Source organism: Hetaerina americana, unplaced genomic scaffold (genome assembly GCF_022747635.1).
Source record: "Hetaerina americana unplaced genomic scaffold, ioHetAmer1.1.p SCAF_5, whole genome shotgun sequence".
Lineage (NCBI taxonomy): Eukaryota > Metazoa > Arthropoda > Insecta > Odonata > Calopterygidae > Hetaerina > Hetaerina americana.
The window spans coordinates 75,683,136-75,709,016 of NW_027287095.1; the positions used below are offsets into that span (position 1 = coordinate 75,683,136).

Sequence of the window (25,881 nt, forward strand, 5' to 3'; positions counted from 1 at the left end):
AATGTCTTTACGTCTGAAAATTCAACATTCAAGTGAGTTTAGAGGAATGCAACCTTAAAATTGTGGTAGAGTAATGGAAAAAGGAAATAAAAATAAATGGCTACCTTAAAATACAATGATGGACCCATTTTAATCCATTTTTTCATTTTAGGAATATTTTTCACATAGGTTCTCACTAATTCCAAAAATATTTCAAGGGAATCTCACCTGCGGCCCAAGAAGAATAAAGAGAAATCTTGTAGGAACTGGAACTTCTGTCAGGTTTCCAAGAATGGTGGCAGTATTCAGACGGACAAAAGCAGAGAGGGTTTTTTCTAGGAAATCTACTTCTCCCACTAGTATATTAGATGCCTCAGCACCAGGTGGAATCTTTCTCATGAAGTGGATATTACCCTGAGGGAAAGAATAAATCATTTTATGAATAACATCATTATTTTTACATAGATGAACAAATTATGAAATCTCTAATGAAATAAAGATGATGGCTAAAATAACACTTTCAAGCTTTAAGTTCATTTCACACAGCCAAGCAAAGTTTATTTCACACAGTCAAGCAACAGGATAAGAGAAAAAGCATGGTGAGAAAAGATAGGTGGGATTCTATCCACAATGCTCACCCTTAATCATAGTAATTAGTTCTATGGAACAAAAATTAAACTAAACATTGGAGCCAATAATAAAATGCATCATGTTAGATTATTATAAGTCTTTCATCAAATCAAAATATTTTAAGTGTTTACCAACTTAGTTTTATTTAAAGTAGTCAGTCATAATATAAGGATTCTTTTCTTCATTTTCATGAATAAAGAAAAGAGAGTAACTAAAATCTAAAAATGATAAATAAGATCTCTTGGATTTTCTTCACTGCTGGTCCATCTGTTGAGATGATATGTTTGCAGGTATTTCAGTCAGATTTAGGTCATTTTCCGATCAGAAGGCTTTCTGATAGGCTGATATGCCTATGAAATTGTCGCAATATAAATATCAGGAACTAAAATGCACTTTGCAGTAGATAATCTTTTGCATTGGGAAAAAATAGATATTTAAAATTAGTTTGTTCACATAATTAATATTTATTTTGAATTTCATTACAGCCAATAATATTCCCTAGGGAGAATATCTATTCTATATAATATCTATTGAATCCCTATTCATCCTTCTTGGAGAGCTATCTGCTGGACTACCACAACCCAACAATGAATATTATGGATTCCTAAATTAAATGCTGATTTGTATCTGCTAGAATAAAAATAGCAGTGAATGAGTAGTTCCTATTAAAATAAAATCAAATGAAAAAATGAGACTTATTTCTCACAAAAAACATCACAGGAGTGATAAGGGTGATTTTTTTTGTGCCTTAAAATCTTTTCGAACAAAAAATGCACCTTTGGTGCAAACATAATTTACTCAATTTTTACTCCACTTTAATCAATGAATTTACCCTATGCCTACAAAATTAAGGTTTTAACCTGGTGTAAAAGTGGTGCATGTCCTTTTAAATATTGTCTATAATGTGAGTTGTGTCCTCCAGTCACCATTTTGCTCGACTATATTCTATATTAGTAAATAATTACATATGCACTGCATTTGCTACCATATTTTTGTCGTCATTAAATCTACAAACTCCAATTACATACATTTGCATACTACTGCAACATTCCACAATTGGCCTTACCATAATGAACTAACACTACCCAGTGCTCCAGTGCTTGGAAGATGACATGATTTGGAAGCAGTCTGTATGGAAAGAATGACTGGTTGAGTTTTTCTGCTCCTGCTATCAAAACTAACATTATCATTCCAACAAGTCAGCTATCCTTAAGAAGTGCAGTAAGGATGGGCAAACTAAAGGGGGTGGTGGAGGAAGGAAAGAGACAAGATTCTCCCAAATATAACCAAAGAAATTTGATTAGGATCATTTTAGTACACCGCTTAACTAATGTTCTCGAACAAAGAATCATCTTTTGTCAGAAAAATTTTACAACTCACATGTTTCCCTTAACGTCTATTCTGTGAGCACTCCATTCTTGGTTACTCTATGGTATTATGTACATAAAAGTAGTAAGGCAGTGTACTACCTAAGCCTTGTTGTCACGTGCTTTTTTATGCAGGTACATGTGTTAATGTTAATTTTTCACTATGTAAGCACTTTTAAGTTATATACATGGTGAACTGAGTAAGTACTGTTGTGTGTGATTGATTTATTCAATGTACATGGGTATGAAAATTATAAATTTACATTAGGAGAGAAGAATTCAATATGCATTTTGTATTTCAAAACGTATATTTATTGTCCCTTCAATATTTTTAAATACTGAATAAAATACATTAGTAATATGCATTTTGATGCATTAAATTATTTTTTTTCCATATTTTTGTTTAAAAAAGTAGCATTTAATCCGGCCCTGAGCATGAAGATTAAAACATACTCTGTGTAATTGGATGAGCAAACTTGGTAGCATACGCAAACTTTAAAAGTAAGGTCTTAACTTAAAAGGGAGTAATGAGGATATTGATTTTCATAAATACAAATCTTACAGTAGTTTTTTGCTAAATAAAAGTCACCATTCTACTAATTACCTTTGGATGAAGTTCTCCATTCATATCACCTAGAGCTGCTGAACTGTGATTGCGGCAGATTGAAGCAGAACTTGGACTGCGATCCATACCCTCATTAGGTGGAGGACCACCTGTTTGGAAATTTATATGGTTAGTTTAAAATAATAACTAGCTAAGAAATAACAAGGCAGTGTTTTAGTTTCACTGAATATGAAAGTGGACACACCTTAGGTTAAATCCTTTGAAAATTATTTTAATTAACTAAATCTTTAACTATTTACAGAGGAAAATTGAAAACTCTCAAATTAAACTGAAAATAACATCAATTTATTAGGATAAAAATATTGGTATAACTTCAATCACTTGTAAGTGAAATAATGGAATATGCTTGACAAACTTATCTGCACGCAAAAGAAATAATGTTAAAACATTTGGAATGTTTTAGGAAAATGAAAATATGCATATTAAATTCACTTAAAAAAACAGCATATAAGGCTAATATAAATTACTTGAACACTGCATTTGAAAGAATTTTTGGTCGTGTCCAAAATTTAATAGAATATATCCTTTAACACAATCACACACTATATTTTCCCATCACATTACATCAAAAAGCAAAATTAGATATAATATATTGACACACAGAATTTTAGTAATAGGTGTAGATAAGACCATGCCCATAAAAAAATAGGAACTTGAGGGAAGTACCACTAGACAGTTTTAAGTAGAGGCAAGGCTAATAATAACTTCATGCATGGAAAACTTTAACTAAGTATGAGACTCGCCCAGAAAAAAATGAAATTTTAACATGCAAATATATTACTGGCATTTTACTACCATTGAACATGCTCATGCAAGGTATTGTAATTATGAAAAAATATAAAAAGCACCTTTTCATGTAAATGATTTAGCATTATTATTTAAACTTTAAAACTATACTTGTGATTTACTATAAAATATCAAAAAGATTGACCATGTGCAGATTAATAGTTTTTCAAAACATGTAGTTGTAGTGGCTAAAAAATATTCACAATTTCCCTTTTCTTAATTGGAAATTTTCATGGTGAAAAAGAAGGAGTTTCAATGGGCATGAATGTTCATGGATGACACTTCATCCATACATTCAAAAACTCAAAATTTTTTCAATAGAAAATATATGTATATAATTTATTCCATAATTCTAGTAATACATTCCCAACACAAAGCTTGAAAAACGTTTATCTATATAATGCTCAATAATTATAATAATCATTCAATCTCCCAATATTGATTCACAATTTATCCCTTTGCTGACATGTATTATAAATGCAGAAAGTTATTTTATGGGAAAGGATATGATTTTTATTTGATGCCATAAAAATGCACCATGCATTATTACTGCAGTAAAAAATCACTGCTATTCACATACCAGATTATGTACATGATATTTTAAAACTCAATTTCATTTAAATATGAACTCAAAGATACCTTGGTGCAATACTCACATAATTATTACATCTGCTTTTCTGTTCAATAAAATAAAAAAAAGTTGGGAAATGGAATCTTGTGTTACATTGTTAGAAGGTTTGGAAAAGCCAGGGTTTTGGGGAAACTACTGGAAAGCAGTTAAACAATTTTAGAAAAGAGAATTTGCTATAATGATACATAAATAGTTAAGCATTTGAAAAATAAGAACTAATGCAATAAATACTTATATTGATGTACATTTGAAGTAAACATCTAAGGAGAAACCATTGTGCATCACTCATGTGATGGTCAAATAGACAAGTACATATGTAAATAAATTCCACAGTCTAAATAGATTTCTTATTCTCTTCAAATTAACACAATGAATAGGTTAGCACTGAGATATGATGTATTTAAATGTTACATGAGTAAACCTACTATAAAAGTTAACACGATTAAGTAAAATCATAAACATGCTATTCCAAGGTGCCATTAGATGAACTTGTAGAAATTATCTATATAAATTGTTCTCATATTTTATTTTGGCTATGCTATAGGATAGAACCATCTACCTAAATACATAAAGATATAAAGAGTGCATTTATAATGATTGATTCTGATATTAAAAAATAATTAACCACATTCACCAAAAATAACAACCATATTTTGCAGCATAAAAGATACTTCTTATTGCTAGATAACTGTTCAAAAAATCACTAAAACTCATTTATCAAATAATTTATTCTTCCACAGTAACTACTGAATATTTTCTTTCATGAAGTTTGTTTAAATTTCAAATTATATTTTATGCACCATGTTACAATATTCTACTTCTTTTATATTGATACTAATATCTGATGTTTCTCATACATGTATATATATCTTGATATTTATGCAGATCAGTAAGAATCAAAACCAACCATTGTTTTCCCAAAAGAATTTTCCTGGATGAAAAAAGGGAACATATTATATGCTGTAAAATATGAAAATTTGGAATAAGCCAAGCAAAATATTGCCATGAAAAAATTTAAATTCTGCATTAATCATGCTGAAGTGAGGTATTCACAATAATCACTAAGATTTAATGTACAAAAATTGAAAAAGACATAAAGTAATGTGCTGGACAACAAATAATTTACTTTATTAACTTGTAAAATTATTTCATAATCGATTAAAAAAGTTCAAAAAATGTAGATAAACTATATACTAAAATAAAACCATGTTCAATCAGTTTGAAAATAAAATTGTGAACACTCACTCACACACACATAAAAACATGGTATTAAATAAGCCTACCATTCCACACTGGATTGTAAAGGTTGAGCAATCTAAAAATCACACATGAAAACAAAAAGAATAGCAGCTTCAGTCGTTAGCATTGATAAAACATAGTTAAATACTTTCAAAAATGGAGCTGAAAGTTAGGTGGTTTAAATACATCTATAAAATGTTTTCTTATTTGATGCCAATGAATATCATATATTTCTCTTATCTATTTTTTTTCTAAACATGAAGCCCTTGGATTATTCTAAATAAGGGAAACATGCTCTTCAATTTGGTTAAATCAATTCTATCACATATTCGGGAATGTAACCGAAGCTGGAAATTTTGCTTACATGACAAACAACCAGATATTTCAAAACTTCAATCATAAACAACATGAAATCATTCGCAGATGAAACCTATTCTACAAAAGTAATGGCAAACAACAATTATTAATATTATTTTCTAATTCACAAAGGTAATTGCCAAAAGAATAATAGGCAACAAGAACAAAAGGTAGTCTGGATTCATTCATCAGACAGTAGAGGAACTCTTGAGGTTACAATTTTAGTGCCCCACTGCTTGCTTTGTGGGAACGTGGAAAAGAAGTATGGATGAATGCAAGGAGGTAATAAGAAAGTAGTTGCAATTCAATGGGCTGGATTAACATACAATAGGAACTAGGGTCAATGGAGAGAGGATCAAATGGATTTAAAAAGGAAATAAAAAAGAAAAGTAGCACTAGTTTCCAGATTACCAGCACCACTCGGGAGTGAAAGGAAGCGTCCAAACTTGGGGGGCTCGCTCGTGGCACCTGGGGTGAGAGGGCTGGATATGGTGTTGGTGTTTGACGGAAGATGTGGTGCTTGTGTTGTTAGCTGGGGAGCACTTGGGGGGCCCGAGTCCTCCACTGCAGATAAACGGTTTTTGGCAAATGGGTAGGGTTTCATTGGGGTGGAGAGGAGAGAGGATTAACCTGCCAAGTCAGAACTCCCTCAAATTTAAAGGAATGAACAGACCTGAGAATCCAAGTAACTTAATCATTATGGGTTGCTGCCTACTGAAACCAATACATTTTAGAAGTGAGCATCCAACATTATGCACTTTATCCTGATTTTAAACCACATATAGACAGTTGTAAATCAACATTTAGGTTCCTAATAGTCCAAATAATTTGACTAGAATTTACATTTAAAATATCTATATCATATTAAAAAAAGTACACCAATACATTTATTATATTATTATTTACCTATTTTGTAAGGGTTTTCAATCATTTACTTAAAAGTAAAATGATAATAGAATTTTTATAGCAAAATAAACATGGAACTCACACAGTTCCAACCTGGGCATATAGATACTTGTTAGATAAACAGAATTATATTCTTCTTATATGATATTTTACCTTTATCAGTAACCTTTATCAGAAGACACATAGTTAAGGAAACTGAGTCATTTATCCCCCGGGCAGCTGAAAATTGTTGCTGAGGGAAAATTGCATCAATCTCCCAAATAATACCATATATGGTACCCCTGATGATTCCATATAATGGTACCTAAAGACATTAATAATAGAAAGTACTAATGCAGGGCTATGATGGGGACATGACAATGTTTTCAATGTATACATTACATATTTATGAAAATAACTGATCACACTATTTTATGCTTTCTTTTTTAATGCTTACTGTAAGCCAAGATGTTTCCAAGACTTTGTATTGTGGTCTATCTCTCTCTAGTTTGTCCTATAACATTGTGAGAATTCTACCTGATAAGTGATGAGTTCGATCACAAAATTTGTCCTAAGCCACCAAAGACAGATTTTTTAATTATAAGTTTTTAAAAGATTGTATAATCACCTGCCAATATGTATTAAAAATGAAGAAAGATTGGTTATTTACAAAAAAATGTTTACCCGTACTCAGTACAGGGTTGTTTTTATAGTATTAACAAGTATTTGGACTATCAGATAAGTTGTGTTGATGCAGACACACACACACACACACACACACACACACACACACACACACACACACACATATATATATATATATATATATATATATATATATATATATATATATAGTACAATACACAGTAACACATAATATAGAAACACAAAAAAAGAGAACACTCACACCTATTTTCTTGATATTTCGACGGAAACACTCCGTCTTCCTCTGAAAATATAGAGGTAATCCCCAAAGAAGATTAATTCTATATCTTCAGAGGAAGACGGATTGTTTCCGTCGAAATATCAAGAAAATACGTGTGAGTGTTCTCTTTTTTTGTGTTTCTATATTATGTGTTACTGTGTATTGTACTATTCGGCACTTCCGTGTTACGTCTATGAAAGCATATTTATATATATATATATATATATATATATATATATATATATCTATATATATATATATATATATATATATATATATATATATATATATATATGTATATATATGTATATGTATATATATATGTATATATATATATATATATATATATATATATATATATATATATATATATATATATATATATATGTATGTATATGTATATATATGTATATATATATATACATATACATATAACGTAGAGGTCAACAATATTTTTATAATTCATTTTAATACTGCACATTAATTCAATTCTGCAATTTAATTTTTGATTTAAAAGAAAATGGGACTGTGATTAATGTTGTACATATAAATTATTAAATTTGAATAAATACTAACATTTTAAAACTGATTCTATACTACAAAGCAAGCAATTCTTGTTAATATTTCTTGAATACAGAACAAAAGGTTTTGATGAAAAGGGGTAGATTTTTATGGCTGAGGGACCATTTTACTTCACTGTTAACTTTAGAAAAATTCGGCGAAGGGGGTGTTTTAATTCATGAAAAGAGTTATCACACAGTTTTAGCTAAATAAATAAAGAGAGGAATATCAATTTTGGGTGATGGTGTCAAGCAGCATTGTGAATACTAGAAATAATAATGAGGGACAATACTCATAAGTTTTTGTTCATTAGAATATTAATGAAATTGGGTGATTCTGTCATTTATGGGCATAAAACAGTGTCTCAACTTTGGCAAACTTATGAAAGGGGGGAAGCTGATTCACTATAATAAATACTTGTCTAGGAAAAAAGAGAAATTTCATTGTTAAGTTACTCAGTAATAACTGGGTTTTGTGCTTAATATTCAGAAAAGAACTTTTTTTACATGTTTATTTACTACTATGCCAACAAAATATAATGTTATCTACCTATGTTTCAATGTCAATTCTCAATGTCTCTGATTCATTAAATATTATTAACCAAGGTGATTTTGACTTATAATTACAAACTCTTTGGTAATAACATATCAACAATGAAACCTATTATGGGGATTAAATTTAACACTCAGCACCCCTTGGAGAAAAGCTTAGTCTTCCAGGTAATTTACATTTTGAGTACATACTGTAAACCATAGCTAATCTGAATTATAAGGGGGCATTGATTGTCTTAGTTAGGTAAAATCTACAGTATTCAGGCTTTTGACTCATATAATACCAAGAAGCATTTTCTCCCTCTAATCTTGGACACCATTGATCGCCAAAGTCTTCTAATGACTCCATATGATGCATTGGAGCTTCAAAGTGTAAGAGGATTTGATTTGAATGTAAATTAAACTTATTCAAATAAAATATAATGCAGATTTTCTCCAAAATTAAGTCAGCAGGAAATGACAAGTACCTTTGAACCAAACAATGATAATGGAAACTTAATGGTACTACTCCATTTCTTTTATCCTTTTTCATTAGTGAGGTAACTAATCTAACAGTTTTTATGGAAATACAAGAAAACTTAGCTTAAGAAAATATTGCTACTTTTCTTTGGAACTTTTCAGGTGTAAAAACCCAACTCACGATTGTAGCCATTCTCTGCACATTAATATTAAATTAAAATTTTGAATTATATTACACCTATATTTGCTGATGTTGCTAAGATGTTAAAGAATATTAGGAAAATTTTCTTTCTTCCTTAGAACTTCTCAGAACATTGATTTGGTATTTAATAACTCAAAGAAAAAAGTGGTCATGATGCCAGTTCATTGTGATAACCCTGACAAATTATTTATCTGTCAAATTATTTAAACACAGAGGGAGAAGATTCAGCATTAGTCCACAGGTGTGCAAGTATCCTTTCTTTACTGACTTTTTGTCTGAGAACTTTGAATTCACTTCATTAAGTCTTCACATTTTATCAAGGCTCTTCAGTACCTTGGTATTTGGAGAATCACCAATTTGGATGGAAAGAATTAGCCAGGATTTTTAAACACATGTGTTGCGACTGCCAAATGGGCAGTGTTTAAATGAACATGTGAATTATATTTCATGTAGCAATATTTAATTTGAATTTCAAATAAAAATCTGGAATGTTCATTGGAATATTATAATTATTTTCAACTATAACATATTTTTCAGAAGAGTATAGCACTACTGCCCCTCATAACACCTTCACAAGCCCGCATGGCATGTCTGACTTCTGCCCAGATTAGTAAAACGTTACTTTCTTCTTTTGTGTGAACAATCGAGCATGTATGATGACAAATACATTGTTTAGAAATCATTTAGAACATAATTATTACCTGGAGTTCATATTTTAGAAAGTTATATTTATGGTAAAAGTTTCCTGAATAAATAATACTAGGCATGAATCTGTGTGCAAAACTTAAGCCCTTTTAGGCCCAAAGATATCAAGCAAGAAATCAATAAACAAATGAGTACTGTGATCTGGTGCTTTCCCAGTGTATTATTTCAATGACTTCATCACAGGTTTCCCTTTGTATCAGGTCTAATATTGCCAATGTTCACTGTTTCAGAGGCCCATTCATTTAAAAATTTTAATACCTGTTGGTACTGCGATTAAATTGTTGCTGATGCAAAATATGCTCATTTGGGCCACATCTATTCCTACTGTGAATATGCGATTAGCTCATACAACAAATCCTATAACTACAATTGCAATTTTAGCATAAGTTATTCCTATTTCTCCAAATGTTTCTTTTTTTCCTCTTTCTTGTGCAATAATATGTGAAATTAGACCAAATCCTGGTAAAATTAAGTGGTAGACTTCTGGGTGGCCAAAGAATCAAAATAAGTGTTGATAGAGGATGGGATCTCCCCCACCGGCAGGGTTACACATGATGTATTCATATTTTGATCTGTAAATAATATTGTAACAGCACCTGCTAGGTGGATGTTTTTTGTCTACACCTGGCTTCCGATTGCTCAGGAATCACTTCTTTTTATTTCTGAGTTTGCTGGATTATTTTAGGTTAAGCTTCATTTAAGCTTTGTTAAGCATATCAGATAGCTGTATTAAAGTGATTTTTCTCCAAGTGAGTTTTGATTACTTCTTCCATCAGCCAGTCCCAGTAATGCTCTGCTGCTTCAATGGCTACTGGGACAGACTCATGACGGAAGCAGTCAGGGGAAAAAAAAACAATTTCAACATTAACAAAGATGAGAGAAAAACAACTTCAGTAGAGATTCCAAATATACACTCAACAAATGTAAATGCCTGTTCTCCAAATGATTCAGTAAACTTAGAAAATAAGAGCCAATTATCAGTCAAACATGATGTCATTCCAAGACATTGGGCATTGACCAACAAGGAAACGCCTGATCACACACTACAGTAAGCCACACAAAACAAATTGGCAATGACATCCTGAGGGCAATGGATGAGTTGACCATCAAGGCATTGGCTAGAGAGGGTTACTAACCTGATAGTTTCATTGCAAAGGAAGCAGTAAAACAAAAACTTTATTGCCCTAAGTCTTGTAAAATGGGAACCTAGGTGGACATTCAAACTACTTATGTATATCAGGTTCCATTTTTCATTGAAATGACTTCTAGAAAATAATATTTCTTGCTAATGATGTTATGTCAGTGAATAAAAGCTTTTTTTCTGGAAATTTACCAATGTAATACTTTCCAAATTGTATCAGCATCATTATTCATTTCAAAAATCGAAGTTCTGAATTTTAAAAGCTTCCAAAATTCAGGTGCATTTTGAATAACAGAGAGGCTTTGAATTCATTCGTCCCGATTTTATGTAATATTTTATGGTCTAGACTGGTGGTATCCATCTAAATCAAAGCAATCAAAACATCACATTTATGGTCCTGAACTCAGAATTAACATAAAACTCATCATGCCATGGCAATTATGAGATGATTTTTATCATTTTTTTACCTTGAAGGATCTGAACTGTGGGAAATTGTATGCTTTTGTTTTTCCAGAGTTGCTTTTGTAAATAATATTAAGTAACACCAAAGTTATTGACTGATGGTAATTAAATATTATTTTATTCGTTCAAGAATATAAGCCTGAGGTTTCACTGTAACTGCTAAGAGAAAATGCAATTAAAAAAAATCTACTTTGCAAATCAGGAGTCATCTTCTAAACACAAAATATATACAATACATTCTCTTTGAATTATGCCATTATTATGGAAATTCTACATTTTAAATTAATGACAAATTGAAGGCATGAAGGCAAAATATGGAAAAGTAACAAAAGCATTGACTAGGCAAATGGGATCATCATTAAGTTTTTGAGCCATAGATGAGGAAGCTTTTTTTTATTTCAAAACAACGACAATGTTTCCAATTATGCATCATCATTCCTCTAGCGCATATGTAATAACCAAATTACAGAAGATTTTTAAATTCCTAATTAATTAAAAGATTAAGTACATCCAACTCAATGAAATTCCCTGCATGTAGTTCTTGGGATGCAGATCTTCCAGTTGTCTATAAACTTTTATGAATTAAAAACATAAGTAGCAGTTCATATGTAGGCACCAAAACAAATTAAATTACTATGCTTCAAAAGATAAGAGACACTGCTTCTTATATGAGCCTGATGCCATTTCCTTCTTAATTGGATATAAAACTTGACCACTACAACAGAGATGGAGACAATATCATTAAATAATGATGCACACAATAATCGATGCCATAATGATGGCAATAGAATAATAACCAATTGAGGTATTCTATAGTAAGTATTTGTATATATTATTACAATTAGGAGAAAATTTTGAGGAAAGAGACAGATTTAGTTGAATTCCTTAATTTTTCAATAACAATGATATGAAGATTAAAAAAATAAAATAGGCATTTAAGTTGTGCAGCACATTCCACTAATCCAAATCACTATCCTTAAATGCAGATAACTACCCTTTCACACACTTTTGTTGCATGTCACAAGTACATTAAAAAATCATTGGTTCCTGTAAGGTTAAGATGAGAATTTATTCACCTATGATGATGATGTAATGGGGGCTGAAGTAGAGACTTCAGCATAGAGAAGCCTTCAGGGAAATGGCTAAGCTAAGCTAATGGATTTACATAATTTTGGGTATGTATTTTCATCATAATTATTTATTGCCACTATATTAAATATTATTTTTTGCCATTACCTAAATTGTTTGTTCTTTACAGATTATTATGACTCAGACTGTAATCCTTTTTAGAATAAATGATCTAAATCAAAAATCAGCTCAGTATATGCCAGGATATCAAGAATATCCCAGCAAAAACTTGTAGTATTTTGACCTCGATTTGGAAAACACCATTTTTTGAGAAAATAATGCATTATATACATGGGTCATTCTAGAAGCCCAAAGGAAAAAATATAAAAACAAATTATTTTGGGTAATTTTTTTTTATTTTTCAACATAATCTCTTTTAGTATGATATACTTCTCCCAGCATTCCTTGAACTTTTTTAAGCCATCCAAAAAGCAGGATTTCTGAAGGTCCTAAAATAGGCATTTGAGTTGGTGATGAACTCTTCGTTCACTATGCATTGTTTTCTGTTGAACCAAATTTTTCATTTTGAAATCAAAAAGTCACCGGGGCCAAACGAAGTGAATTTGATGGATGCTGGATAGTAATTCAAGCTTTAATTCCATACATTTTCCCATAGAAACTACACAGGTTTATACTCGTGCACTGTCTTGAAGGAAGAGACTTTTTTCTTTGCTAATTGAGGGTATTTTATCTTGATTTCTTCTCTCAACCTGTGCAATAACGATGCATAATACTTTGCATATATAATTTGTCCTTTTTGCAAGTAATCAATATAGATGATTCTGTGAGCATCCCAAAAAACATTGGCCATCACTTTGTCAGCTGATTTCACCATCAGCACATTCTTGAGATCCAGAATGCCTTTAAAAACCCACTGTTTTAACTGCTTCTTTGTCTCTATAGTGTAGTAGTGTAAAGCTTGGTCCACAAGTCCACAATTGTCCATGTTTTGTCCACAGTTATGTATCGACACAAAAAGTTATGCGGATTGTTATGGAAAAGCACTAAATCAGCCTTTAAATTGACCACACAATTGCATGTATTCTTCACTGAGAGCAAACGCAGCACCCATTGGGCCAAGAATTTTTCACACTCAACTTTTTTATGAAGCATTGAAAACACTGTACCTTGTGATATGCCTGTAGCCTCAACTATTTTGCGAATATTGATTTGTCAATCACTTTGAACCACATTGTGGATTTAGTCAATCATTATGTGGGAAGTCACTCCCACTGGATGCCCCAAACGATGTTTGGAGTTTATGGATGCACGGCCATGTTTAAAATCATTTCCCCAATCGTAAACAGTTGAAAACGCAGAAGTTTATCTGCCATGAACTTAATGAAAGATCCAAGGATTTCTTCTCTTTTGGTTTTAAGCTTTTTAAATAGAAGTATTTCATCACAACACTAAACTATTTTCTTTCCATTTTTCTAAATAAACAACAGTTTGTGGCTTCAGTCGACTATCACATGAAACAATTAGATGCCAATAGCTGAAACTTTGACGGTAGTCTAATGAAAGATGAGGCTCACGAAAAGTAAACTTTTTCTGAGACTAGAAGTGCCTTGATGATACCAATATCTTGGATTTTCAAAGGAATTATTGAACAACCGATGTATGGATTTCTATCAACAGTTATTTGATTGGAGGACTCAGCAGTATTGGCTATCTGATGAACATAAATTTTATTTTCAGCACTTAGTAATATTTTGCATTCCAAAACTGAAGTGATAAAACACAGCACATCAAATAATTGATGCAGTTTAAAAAATTACCCCTTTCAGTTCCCAACAAAAGTTACATGCAAATTATTGCAAGTACCTAATCTCAATTTAGAAAGGGAAGGGTTATTTTCATATAGATGGTAAATAGAACAAATATATCACTTGCCTATTAATTAACTGCTTCCAATCTAATTGCTGTATTAAGTAAATAGAATATAGATAAAAAATAATCAGCCTTTTACATTTCCATGGCTAATAAAACTCCCATCAAATAAAATTTATAACTACATACATATATGATATTTTCAAGTTGCCTCTCTGACGATACATTTACAGAGGTTTATTTACACCAAAACCAGATGTGTATACCAAACCACTCCAGTACACAGCGCAAAGGACTCAAGGAGTATGTGCACAATAATATGCCATACACACCGTACACAATACTTAAAAAATGTCCAAGTAATGAAAATACATGCTAAAAATTAATAGACTTAAACAAGTAAATATAGCTCAGTATTAATAGGCCTTATGAGTTAAATGCATAAGACAGAATTTTAATATTTTCTTAATAAATAATATAATTCTAATAATCATGAATACACATCCACATCAATGACTACATCGGTTTCGTAAATTACAGCATATGTAAGATCCAATTAAGTAAGCATTTATATCAAAACAGGGGAGAGGAAAATAATTTAAAAATTAATGAAATATAAAAGGTAGAGACGAAAACACAAGCTTCTGGATTAAAAGGCTGACACTCAAGTATCTTAAAAATTATCTCTTGTTTATTCCTGCTCACTAGATCCATCTAACTTCAAGCATTATGACTGTCTCATTTCTTATATTCCTCAACTTTTATTGCTGTGACCTTGAATATTAATATTAAATCATCTTTGCTTCAGGCGATGGTCCATTAGTCATCAGATTTGACCTTTCCTCCTGTTGCACAGAGGACACAATGTTGCGGTCCAAATAAAAAAGCTCTGAGAAAAAAATTCTGGAAAGGTTATACTTTACCAGAAAATATTGTATGTTTTTTGGACAATATTTTGAATTGTTCACCTGAAGGAATAAAATGCTATTGAAATAAATAAAAATCAGTATTCATTGCTATGACCGATTCCACAAATGAAATGCTCAATTTAAAAAAGTCGCATGTTGTTTAATTAATATCTTCATTTACATAAATATTTCTAGATACATAAAAAAGCATACTTTCTCAATGAGTGTAAACAAATATCAACGCTCTTTTGGTAATAAATGTGTGATAGGAAGATAATGATAAGCCATTCAACTTGGAACTACAAAGTGGATAGTTTAAGTTGACACAAGTGCTGAAAAGTAAGGGTACACCAACAGCTCAACTGTTGAACCGACACCAGCAACTAATATACTTGGAACACCATACAGAGAGAGGGAATTTTACATAGAAATGTAAACTACCACAGAGGGAATGTGAAGAGATAGCTCCCCAACATGCAGCCAGTTTTTTTACAGTCCACTTAGGAACTCCAGATACAAGCAACTACTAGTTGAGGGGAAGGTTTCCCAGGACAGGTCAACATTGAAGAATCAGCATCCAACCCATGATGAGAAGCATGCTTAAGGAGTACCAGAGAAAAAGAGAGGCATTTTGGTTGGCACCTACAATTATGCTTTTGCTGAATTCCATTCATAATTACATAATCGCTCGAAAATTTCATATTTCATCAGAACCCTGAATTTATCAGTAATTCCAATGATACAAGAACTTCAAAAGATTCAAGATTGGGAGGCATAAAGATTTTTTAATTTGGCATTGATAAAATGCGAAAGTTATAGGAATGAAAGGGATATTGAAATTGATATAGAATTTATCACAAAATATTTTTAATTGTCAAAAATAATTTTCTACTGGTAAAACGGTGTTTTATACAACAAGCATACTACTGTCATACATTACTCAGGGTTGAAGTTCAATAAATTACTCTAACAATTTTCACAATTGGGCTGAATGATTTTTGTTGGGCCTCCATGTAAGAGGTTAGCAGAAGAGTTGGCTTAGGTGGACAGAGGAAGAAGTAGTGAAGATCGTGTTACATTGTGTACCTGGGACCGTCAAATAAGGCCCCTTGTGATCACCGATGTCCAGGAGGGCTGTGCTTGGTGAGGGGCAGCTGCTGCTACGACACACTGAGCCCCTTCCACCATTACCACCTGAAGGCACCTTGAGGTTCGATGAGCTTTGCTTTCCCTCTTTTGATCCCTGGAAATCTGATTGCCCATTGCAATAAAAGCCGAGCAAAGTCAGGAAAACAGTCAAAATTGCCTGAGTGCTGTAGTAGAGTGAATGTTTTGAAAGTTATCCCAAACTTCTTCTGTTTCAAAAGTTATCAAGTATCAAATAATAATGTCAGGTGATATAGGAACATGAAGAGGTGAATTGTTTCAAAAAGCTATATGAACATGTGAACAGAGAAATATTTTGAACATGAAACAAAAAATGAAAACATACACACAGTTGAATGGTTGGAAAATAAAAGTAAAGATAAATAGAAGGAAATATTATACTGTTTAATTAGTCATTTTGGCTCAAGAAATATCAGATGTTAATACCACTAGCTTGTTATGGAACCCATTATGCTCTACAAATACTTAAAAGTAATGCCTGTAATTTAAGAAATAATGTCCCTAAACTCAAAATCTAATGAAGAAAACATATCATGCCTTAAATCTATATTAGTTCAAAAGGAACACAATGTATGAGTTTTACTGGGAAGATTGCGCTAATCAGCTTATTTCAAAACAGAATCAAGAGGTCACTGTGCAGCTTAACTTATATCAACATACATTTGTCTTTAAAACCATTTGACTAAAATAACATGAAGTATATAATATCTTGAACTGTGGTGTAATTTTTGGTTAAATAGGTACTTGTTCTTTGTCTTGAGCTGATACATTAATAATATTTACTAAAAAGTGTAGTATGCTCGCAGATACTATTTACATTAAATTTAAATGAATTATAATGATATCTTCTGTCACATTCATTTCATATTACCATATACCCCAGTACTATAATGAACATGGTATCTTATTAATTGAGCTGATACATCAAATTAATTATAAATAAATGAATATTTTAACAATCAAATATTTAGTTATGTAGTCGATGATGGCTAAGTGGGTCATACATACAAAATTTGCAAATTAATGATAAGAAATAGGGGAACTCGTGCAGAAATCTGTTGTTGATTGCATGAAATCACCCAATAAGTATTCATGCTTATCATACGTAGCAACTTGAAGGGGGTATTAGAGACATCCATTCTATGGGAATCATGATGGCTGCAGACTCAGTATGCCTGACGCATTTGGTATGGTTTGTCCTATTACATGTGGATCTTATATTCAAAGCCAATCCACTCTCCTAAGCATGTCATTCATTTTGGACATATTTGAATTATATAGAAACCAATAAGGGTGGTTAATTCTTTTGGCTGGTAAACTGTTAATACACGATGGTTAATACTGGCACTTGACCACAATAATCAACCTGAAGGTTGAAAATGATATGTGAAGGTATAGCTCACCTTGAACTTAGTCCTACAGCATGTGAAATTCACTCATTCAACACATGAAGGCTAGCTCCTTTCCCTGTGTCACTGGAAAATTCCCTATTGACTTGAGTTGTCCAGAGGCATTGCTTTAAGTTTTGAAACTAGAACACTCCAGTCAGTAGATGAGAGCTCTGCACACAAGGCAGGCCACTGTTCATATATGTATGTCCTATATTTCTATATGTATGCTATACATTATATTTCTTTAGAATAGATTCTTCAATTTCCAAAGACTTCACCTTTCTGGATTTTCTGACTCTCATTTTGCATACCTTTTCTCTTGACAGGTGATGGCATTTAACAATGGATTTGAATTACACTTTCTGTAGGCAGGGAAACATTCCCTAGTAATTCTATAAATTCCTTCACAAATAGCCTTGAAATACCATTGTTCATTCATGATGGGAAGTCTAACAAGTTGTAAACCAACACCAATTTAACAACCCAACACCAACGCAGAGTGCCTGTCACCAAGTAGTGGCCAAATGTGACACACAGTTTGATAGGGTGGTGGTAAAGCTGCTGATGCATGCACTCATAGTGAAAAAATTGGAATAAATCATTATGATTAATGAAAGATAATAACTCCGTCACTGGTTCAAACGAATTTAATGTTCAATGATCATTACCAATGGTATTTCTCCCTATCAGATGAAACTAATGGTGGTCAAGCAGCTATATATACACCTAATACTAGCCTTAAATGAGGTATTAATTTTCCTGAGCAACTAAATGATGAGGGAAACATACAATTCAATGTTTTTATGGCACTGACTGAAGAAGGTTACATTAGATTTTTAAATAGCTCTTCTAATTTCAAGAGTCATATTCTGTAACTGGGGTCGTAAATATTACTTGTAATGAGCATCACTGAAAAACTTTGAGTGCCATCACTGACAGAAAGTAATTCTGCAACCAGAAGATGAAGTTTCTCTATCCCACAGTGAGTGGCACATTCAAAAATCCTTACAGTATGGTTAACATGAGATCTGGTTCAATGAAATCAGTCAATAGAGAATCAAACTGAACATAATGAAAATTAAAGATCAGGTTGAATCATGGGGAAGCAAACATGTGAGTTCTCCATTTTTTTGACCTATTAATGTATAATAATCAATGACATTATATAATCTATTGCAAAATCTATTAATTAAATTCTATATTTTAATAAAATGAGAGATTTGTATTTTTCTTCTTTGCAAAAAGGAAGCTATTAGTGAATAGGAGTTATAGATAACTGATCATAGATAAAATAAATTATTGGTAAATAAGACAATAATTATGTCAGGAAAACAGATAGAAGAATAATGGTCAAAATAAACCATAGCCTATGTGATGATCAATTCCCTAAGTAATCCCAATAAAAATATGCCAACTGTCATTTAGCACTGATTTTATTGCCTAGACCACTCACTGATGGATGGTTATTTCATGAATAGAAATTTTGTCCAATCCTTCTCCGGCATACACTCTCTGCAAAGAAACACAGGGCTATCAACTCCTGCACTAACGTGACCACAGTGTTTAGCTATAGTGGACCATGTAAGGTAGAGCAGGGCAAATGCGAGGCTGGTCTGAAAAGTTCTTGGCTTCACCCATAGATAGCATTACTACTGACATCATTTTTTCTCTCATGCCAGCACAACTGTGAGTAGATGCTTTGTGAAATTGCAAGCCATTACATCCAGTAGTTCCCCGTTGACAGTCGTTTTGAATCAATTTCGGTGTGTATGTGTTGTTATAAATGGAAAAAATCTAGTATTGTTTAGTGATAAAATTCTTTGATAAATTTCAGTCTGAACTCAATCTTCTTTTAAGAAGATGCAATGAAGACTGAAATTCATTTAAGGACTGTAAATATCTATGGGAATTATTTCCCTTCAAATTCCACCATATAAAAATGGGAGGCCAAATTTAAACATGACCAAGAAAGCCTCCAAGATGATTCATGTGAAGGACATCTGAAAAGTGCAACCACACCGGAATTATTTTAAGTGGATGATATGATTTTTTAAGACCAGTGTTCACAAGTGCGTAAATTGCTCATACTTTAGGGATATTGAATTGGGAATTTTCCCAATTCCCAACTTAAGGGATAGGAATTGCACACGGCAAAGCTTCCCAAGAGATGGGTGCCATGCATGCTCAGAGTGAATCAAAAATACCATCAGACGAAGCTTTCTAGGTTTTACAAAAAACAAGAGTGATTTTTTTGCATCAACATCTGACCATAGATGAAATATGACTTTGCCATTAAACACCAGAATTGAAACAATAAATTCAAATTTCCTCACTGGTCAACATTTTTATCCAATAAAGAAACAATTTCTGCTATAAACAAGTATTTTATAGCACTCCCTTTACATTATAGAGATGGGATAATGGGATAATGCCCCTGGAACACCACTGGATGATATAAATTAATATTAAAGGCGATTATGTTGAAAAACAAAACTTTTTCGAAAATATAAATTGCCATTTTCATCGTCAGGCTGAGAACTTTTCAGATCACCCTCATAATATATGAATCCCACTTCCTTTGAACCGACAATCACGGAGTAACAAAATGTGTAATATCTATGTTTTCTTCTAACTACAAAACTAGAGCATGAGTGGAACCTAGGACTGATCAGTCCCTAATATGATTAATAGTACCTAGAGCAAGTGTGTTTGCACACATCCTGTACATATCCTGTATAAATCACATACATACATCATGGTTGCCATTTTCATCAAAATGATGTTGCTACAAAAATAAAGAGAATGGGTCTGGGAAAGCAAAAATTAAAAACTTTTTGATCTGCTGAGCTGATAAATGTTTCTAAATCACTCAGATATGTGATGAACCAACACATAATGGTTGAATACTAATTCCCTACTTGGTGACACTTTCATTTGAAATTAAACACTTTTTTGGGGAGTTAGTCTCATGGCTTAATGGATGTATTGGAATTCACAGGGGAGAAAAGGTTGACTGATGAAATATAGAGAAAAAAATTAAAAAAATTGGTGTCAGGAAGATTCTTACAGGGATATTAGAACACTGAAATTCCTGAAGACAGAAAATTTACGGGAAAATGAGGAAGAACTGCAACATGAGATTCTTCATTTTGGTGACAAATCTATGAAATAATTTCATAGCAATTACTTTTCTGTCATTAATGCCAACATTGTTGTCTATAATAAGTACATCCCTGATTGAAGAGAATGATTGGTATTATAGTTGTAAATAATTTTACTTTAAATTGTTTAACATAAAGCTGAGCACAAATAATTTACACACTATTAATATTAATTGACCATCTTTTCCTTATTTTGTATCTCATTTGCATATTTATGCAAACAAGGATTTTTTTTAGATTCACAAGCTTTTGTTTGCAAATCTCTCCATACACCCTGAATACCCATTTTTTGCCTATATTTTTAAGAGAATTTGAGTGAAGAATTTCAACCAGCCTACCACACTTTTTTGTCAATATTTTTAACTCCAACTTTTTTATGTATCGCGATAAATACAGATAAACTAATTGCATCAATAATAATCAAACCATACTTAATTTTTACAAATTTTTTCTCTGCAATTTTAATCATAAATAATAATGTCAATCTCCCTACTCACTTCAATCCAATCATTGCTAATAAGATTTTCTGAGATGCACATATTTGCTGCCAAGACATAATTACTACAGGCACAGTGCAGTTTTCCTCCTCTCAATACGTTTTGCAGTAGTTTTCATGTCATGCAATTGCATTAGGCACTTCCCTAATTTTGTGGCATTGTTCCTCATATAACTAATACAAATTCAATCATTAGGAATATCATACCATGGATTAAAGGTAGGCATGCAGCAATCACCAATTATATGACGAATTTAGAAATAATGTTCTAATTCATAGAGAGAAAAATGCTTATTCATATACCAGCAGTCTTTTTAGAAAAGCCATTCATTCATCAAAGTTGAATATCATATATTAAGTTTTTAACTCATCATTACAAATAAACTTAAAGTTTTATTCATAATTTCTACTCCTGATGAAGCTTACTACTGCCATTATAATAGAATTAATCATTTTGATTCCTGGCAGCTCAACTGGAATTAGCCTAATGATTATTTCCAATCCATCAGTGTAACTGATAATAAACGATAACTTTAAAGTGCCACCTTGGTGTTTCAGAAATCCTGCCGACGAACATATTTTATGAAACCTGTGTAAAAGTCACTCCATTGTCCAAAACTACATTTACATTTCAATTTTAATAATGTCAAAATTTTAGGTGAAAAACCTTAGTTGTGTAGAAAATGACTATCCGGGATTCACATATGTAACATTCGTAAATGCAATATGAATGAGAGGAAGTTAATTTTAACGGAATTCTACATTCTTTATTGAGCCACTATTTTTCATAACCATCATAAATGTGACAACTAAGTATTTTTACTAATTACACTGGGTGCGGCAACATAACTTCCTTTTTTGAAAGTGTTTTGCATTTGAAAAAAGGAAGTTATGTTGCCCCACCCTGTATTATTCTAGTAGAAGTGCCTATTAATTGTCTACACAACCTTACAGAGCTGGTAGATGATTAAAGAGATGGCTGCACAATTGGTATTTTTAGGCTTGACTTTGTGGAACCTATCCATTAAGGAAAGAAAAATTTCAGCTTTGTCAATTCCACTGAAAGCCCTCCCCCATCCCACTCCTGTCCAATCCAAAAACACCTTCTTTTGCCCCTATACTCTTTCCCTATGACCTAAATGATATATACGGAAGGAAAGCTTTAAAATGTACTTGAAAATGATACTGTGTATTGAAAACTGGATCATAAGATTTAAAATAGTGCAATTAATAAAGGAAATTGCAATTTTTCTTTCTGGGCTACACAGCCATGTAGCCACATACGCAGTCTGTGTAGCTGCCTAAATTGGCTACAATGGATTCATAATAATCTATGCAGGCACTTACTCTTGGGCCGGATATTCTGCCTCAGGTAAAAAACATTAAAGGGGTTTTTCTGTAGAACTATTGTTTTGAAAACTTAAAAAATATTTTCAGTATCAATGAAAACTCTTGAACAAGTTAAGATCAACAAGACGACTACATATACGAGTACATTTTAATTTGAAAACAATGGTACCACTATGCAAAATATGCAATTAAGAATCATCTCACATCTACTTGAAATTTTGAAATGGAATTATGCTATTGATTATTCTGCTTTTGAATAAAATTACACATTGAATAACTGTGATAGATGAGTAATGGATTTAAAATCTTATCTATCCTTCATATGCATGCATGCCTCTATTTGGTAAATATCACTTTTAGGCACTTAAACATCGACTTCATATGCACCTGGAATGAATACCAAGAGTAAATTTCATGAAAATAATGACCTAAATGATGTTAAGCTGCAGCTGAACACTCTTGAATATGATATAGTGATAACAATTAACTTAAATTAGTAGAATTCCACTGCAACAGTGGAATATTTTATCCAATAATTTCAGCTTAATGCATTAGTTGACATTTCATGTTTTACATCACCATATCTTGGGCTTGTACTTACTCTTATTAGATGAATGGTTGCGTCCTATTTCCGCAAGGGACCGAATAATTGGAAGACGAGACATATTTCCTGATGTTTCTTTGCGGCGTTCATGCTGGTGCCTATGGCGTCTCAAAAGGGCATCTCGCACCTGGATAGGATGAATAAACATTAATTTAAACTCATCTATTTTCATTGGCATAAGACTATGACTAAAACTCTTATGGATAGCCTCTTGTGGTTGAATCAGAATCGCTCTTTCAACATTCATGAAGAAAAATTTGCATATGCCTTTTACCTAAAAAATTACTCAAGGCTATCTCTAATGCTATAAAATATATTAACAAGCTTCAAATTTTTTTCTTTTGATTATTTTCATTGGGTTTACTAGGATTCATGGAAAGTAAACATGATACAATATAATTTACCTTCTCCCTAGCAGCCTCTGGAATCATATTAGCTGCAGAAAGAGCATCAATTAGTAGATCTGTCACTTGATCCAGGGATGATGCCTCCATGTCCAACATCAGTATGCCATTGAGTAGGAGACTCCTCAGCTCAAACAATGAGTGCAATGAAAGTGTGGCAACATGCGGTTTTGACCACCTATTACCTCCCTCCTCCACATCTTCCTCAAACTTGATCCATCTGAAAGGAAATAATATGGCAGATGCAACAAAGTTCATTTTGTACAATTAATTCCTGATATGAAAAATCAACTTTATCGTTTATTAAACTAAACCAAAATAATGACAAACGTTTCTATGATGATATTTGAACCAACTACTGTTGAAGTGAAAACATTCACTTGCAAAGCGGTCATTCTTGCATGACCAGAACAATTGTTCAAATGAAATAATAACAAAAAGGAAGGAAAGACTACCAGTGTAATACTTGGAAAAGTTATGAAAAAATCGATTGTATATTCTTGTAATAAAAACACTTTAGCAAATATGCCTTCATAACTAATACAGAACATTACCTTGCTGTTTCTTTCCACTCCATTCCATCCTCATCCTTGACCAACTCCTCCATTTCTGAGAATAGTGGGTGAGGTTCATGAGCATTTTCATCACCAGCTTCATCTCCAAGGATGAATTGAACTCTCTGTGCAGGTGGGGTAACTAGAAGCATAACATAATGTGGACATTCATGATGAGTTGAAGGTATTTTATAAGTAAATGAAAAGCCTTATTTCATATAAATAACAGCACAAATCAATAACATAAATAAATAAATGCCAGATTATCAGGTAAATAAATCACATACAATGTAAATTCATGTTTCAGAATAATATTGCAGATGCATAGCTTTACTTTCTTGTCCATATTAGACATAAAAATGATACTCCTACAGTTGTTTCACATTTATTAAAAGCAATTTATTTATAATGAAAATTAATCCTTAATTTGCTCCATTTAACTTCAGGACATATTGCATACATTCACAAGTCTGATTGATTGGTTAGGGATACCTTGCTTCTCATATCAATTGCAAATACAAATAGATAGTCCTGATAGTTATGTACATACTGAATAATTTATAGACATTCACAAATATGTATACCTTGGCAATCTTAAGTGGTTGTTTCGTTGGTAATATGGTTTCCAAATATTCAGGGAACTTAGACCAAAAGATGGTGAACTATCGAATACTTAATGCACAACCCTTTTGAGTGAAATTAAAAGATGAGTTTTGGAATAAGGTTTTATGACACAAATCTTGGAGAGTAAATGGGAAAATGCTCCAAGAGGGACACACCCATGAGCAAAATATCTTATTTTTAATAACAACAATGTAGTTTCATTTTTATAATCACTTGGATGCTGTTTCTCCTTGGATAAAAATGCAAGGAAATATTGCCCAACGATGATTTTGAGACATCAAAAACTGAAATATTTCATTTTGATTCAGTTACATCAACATTCAACTTCATTGCATTAAAATTGAATTGAAATTACATTCAACATAATGAGAGCTGGAATTAAATGTATTAAATAAGGAAGTTTCATCTTTAACCTTGCCCCCCCCACAATTAGAACAATAGCCTCGAGGGCATCCATCCATCTTTAGCCTTAACGCCTGACCGAACGCAACACGTGATACATATATATCATAACCGGTGACCTAACTTCAAGGGGCCACTCTCTTCAGAATAGGCGTTCAGTTTCTAACGCCTTGGAGTTCACCTTTTGTTCTAAATTGTCATACATGAACGGTATGTTGAAAATTGATGCTGGCGATAAAATCTGGTCGTCCGTTTCAACGTAGCAGTATTCTCTTTAAAATTAAGGCAAAGTTTATCGATGATATTCATGAATGAGCGAGAAATTGCCATGTTAACCGGTGGTCATATCATATACCT

General features: G+C 32.2%; 1 protein-coding gene across 8 annotated transcripts in view; it reads right to left on the reverse strand.

Annotated features, from left to right (window-relative positions):
* Positions 1–25,881, reverse strand: part of Ndae1 (Na[+]-driven anion exchanger 1) — a 500,740-nt gene that overhangs the window by 34,523 nt on the left and 440,336 nt on the right. For 6 of the 8 annotated variants that reach the window (XM_071592114.1, XM_071592117.1, XM_071592118.1 and 3 more), the window contains exons 4-9: positions 24,499–24,640; positions 23,945–24,164; positions 23,538–23,667; positions 16,458–16,622; positions 2,581–2,690; positions 208–393 (exon numbers count right to left, since the gene is read on the reverse strand). In XM_071592114.1, the coding sequence (XP_071448215.1) occupies positions 208–393; positions 2,581–2,690; positions 16,458–16,622; positions 23,538–23,667; positions 23,945–24,164; positions 24,499–24,640 (953 nt within the window). Of the gene's footprint in view, positions 1–207; positions 394–2,580; positions 2,691–6,025; positions 6,179–16,457; positions 16,623–23,537; positions 23,668–23,944; positions 24,165–24,498; positions 24,641–25,881 lie in introns of all 8 variants that reach the window. The other 2 variants (XM_071592116.1, XM_071592120.1) reach the window with 2 other exon arrangements.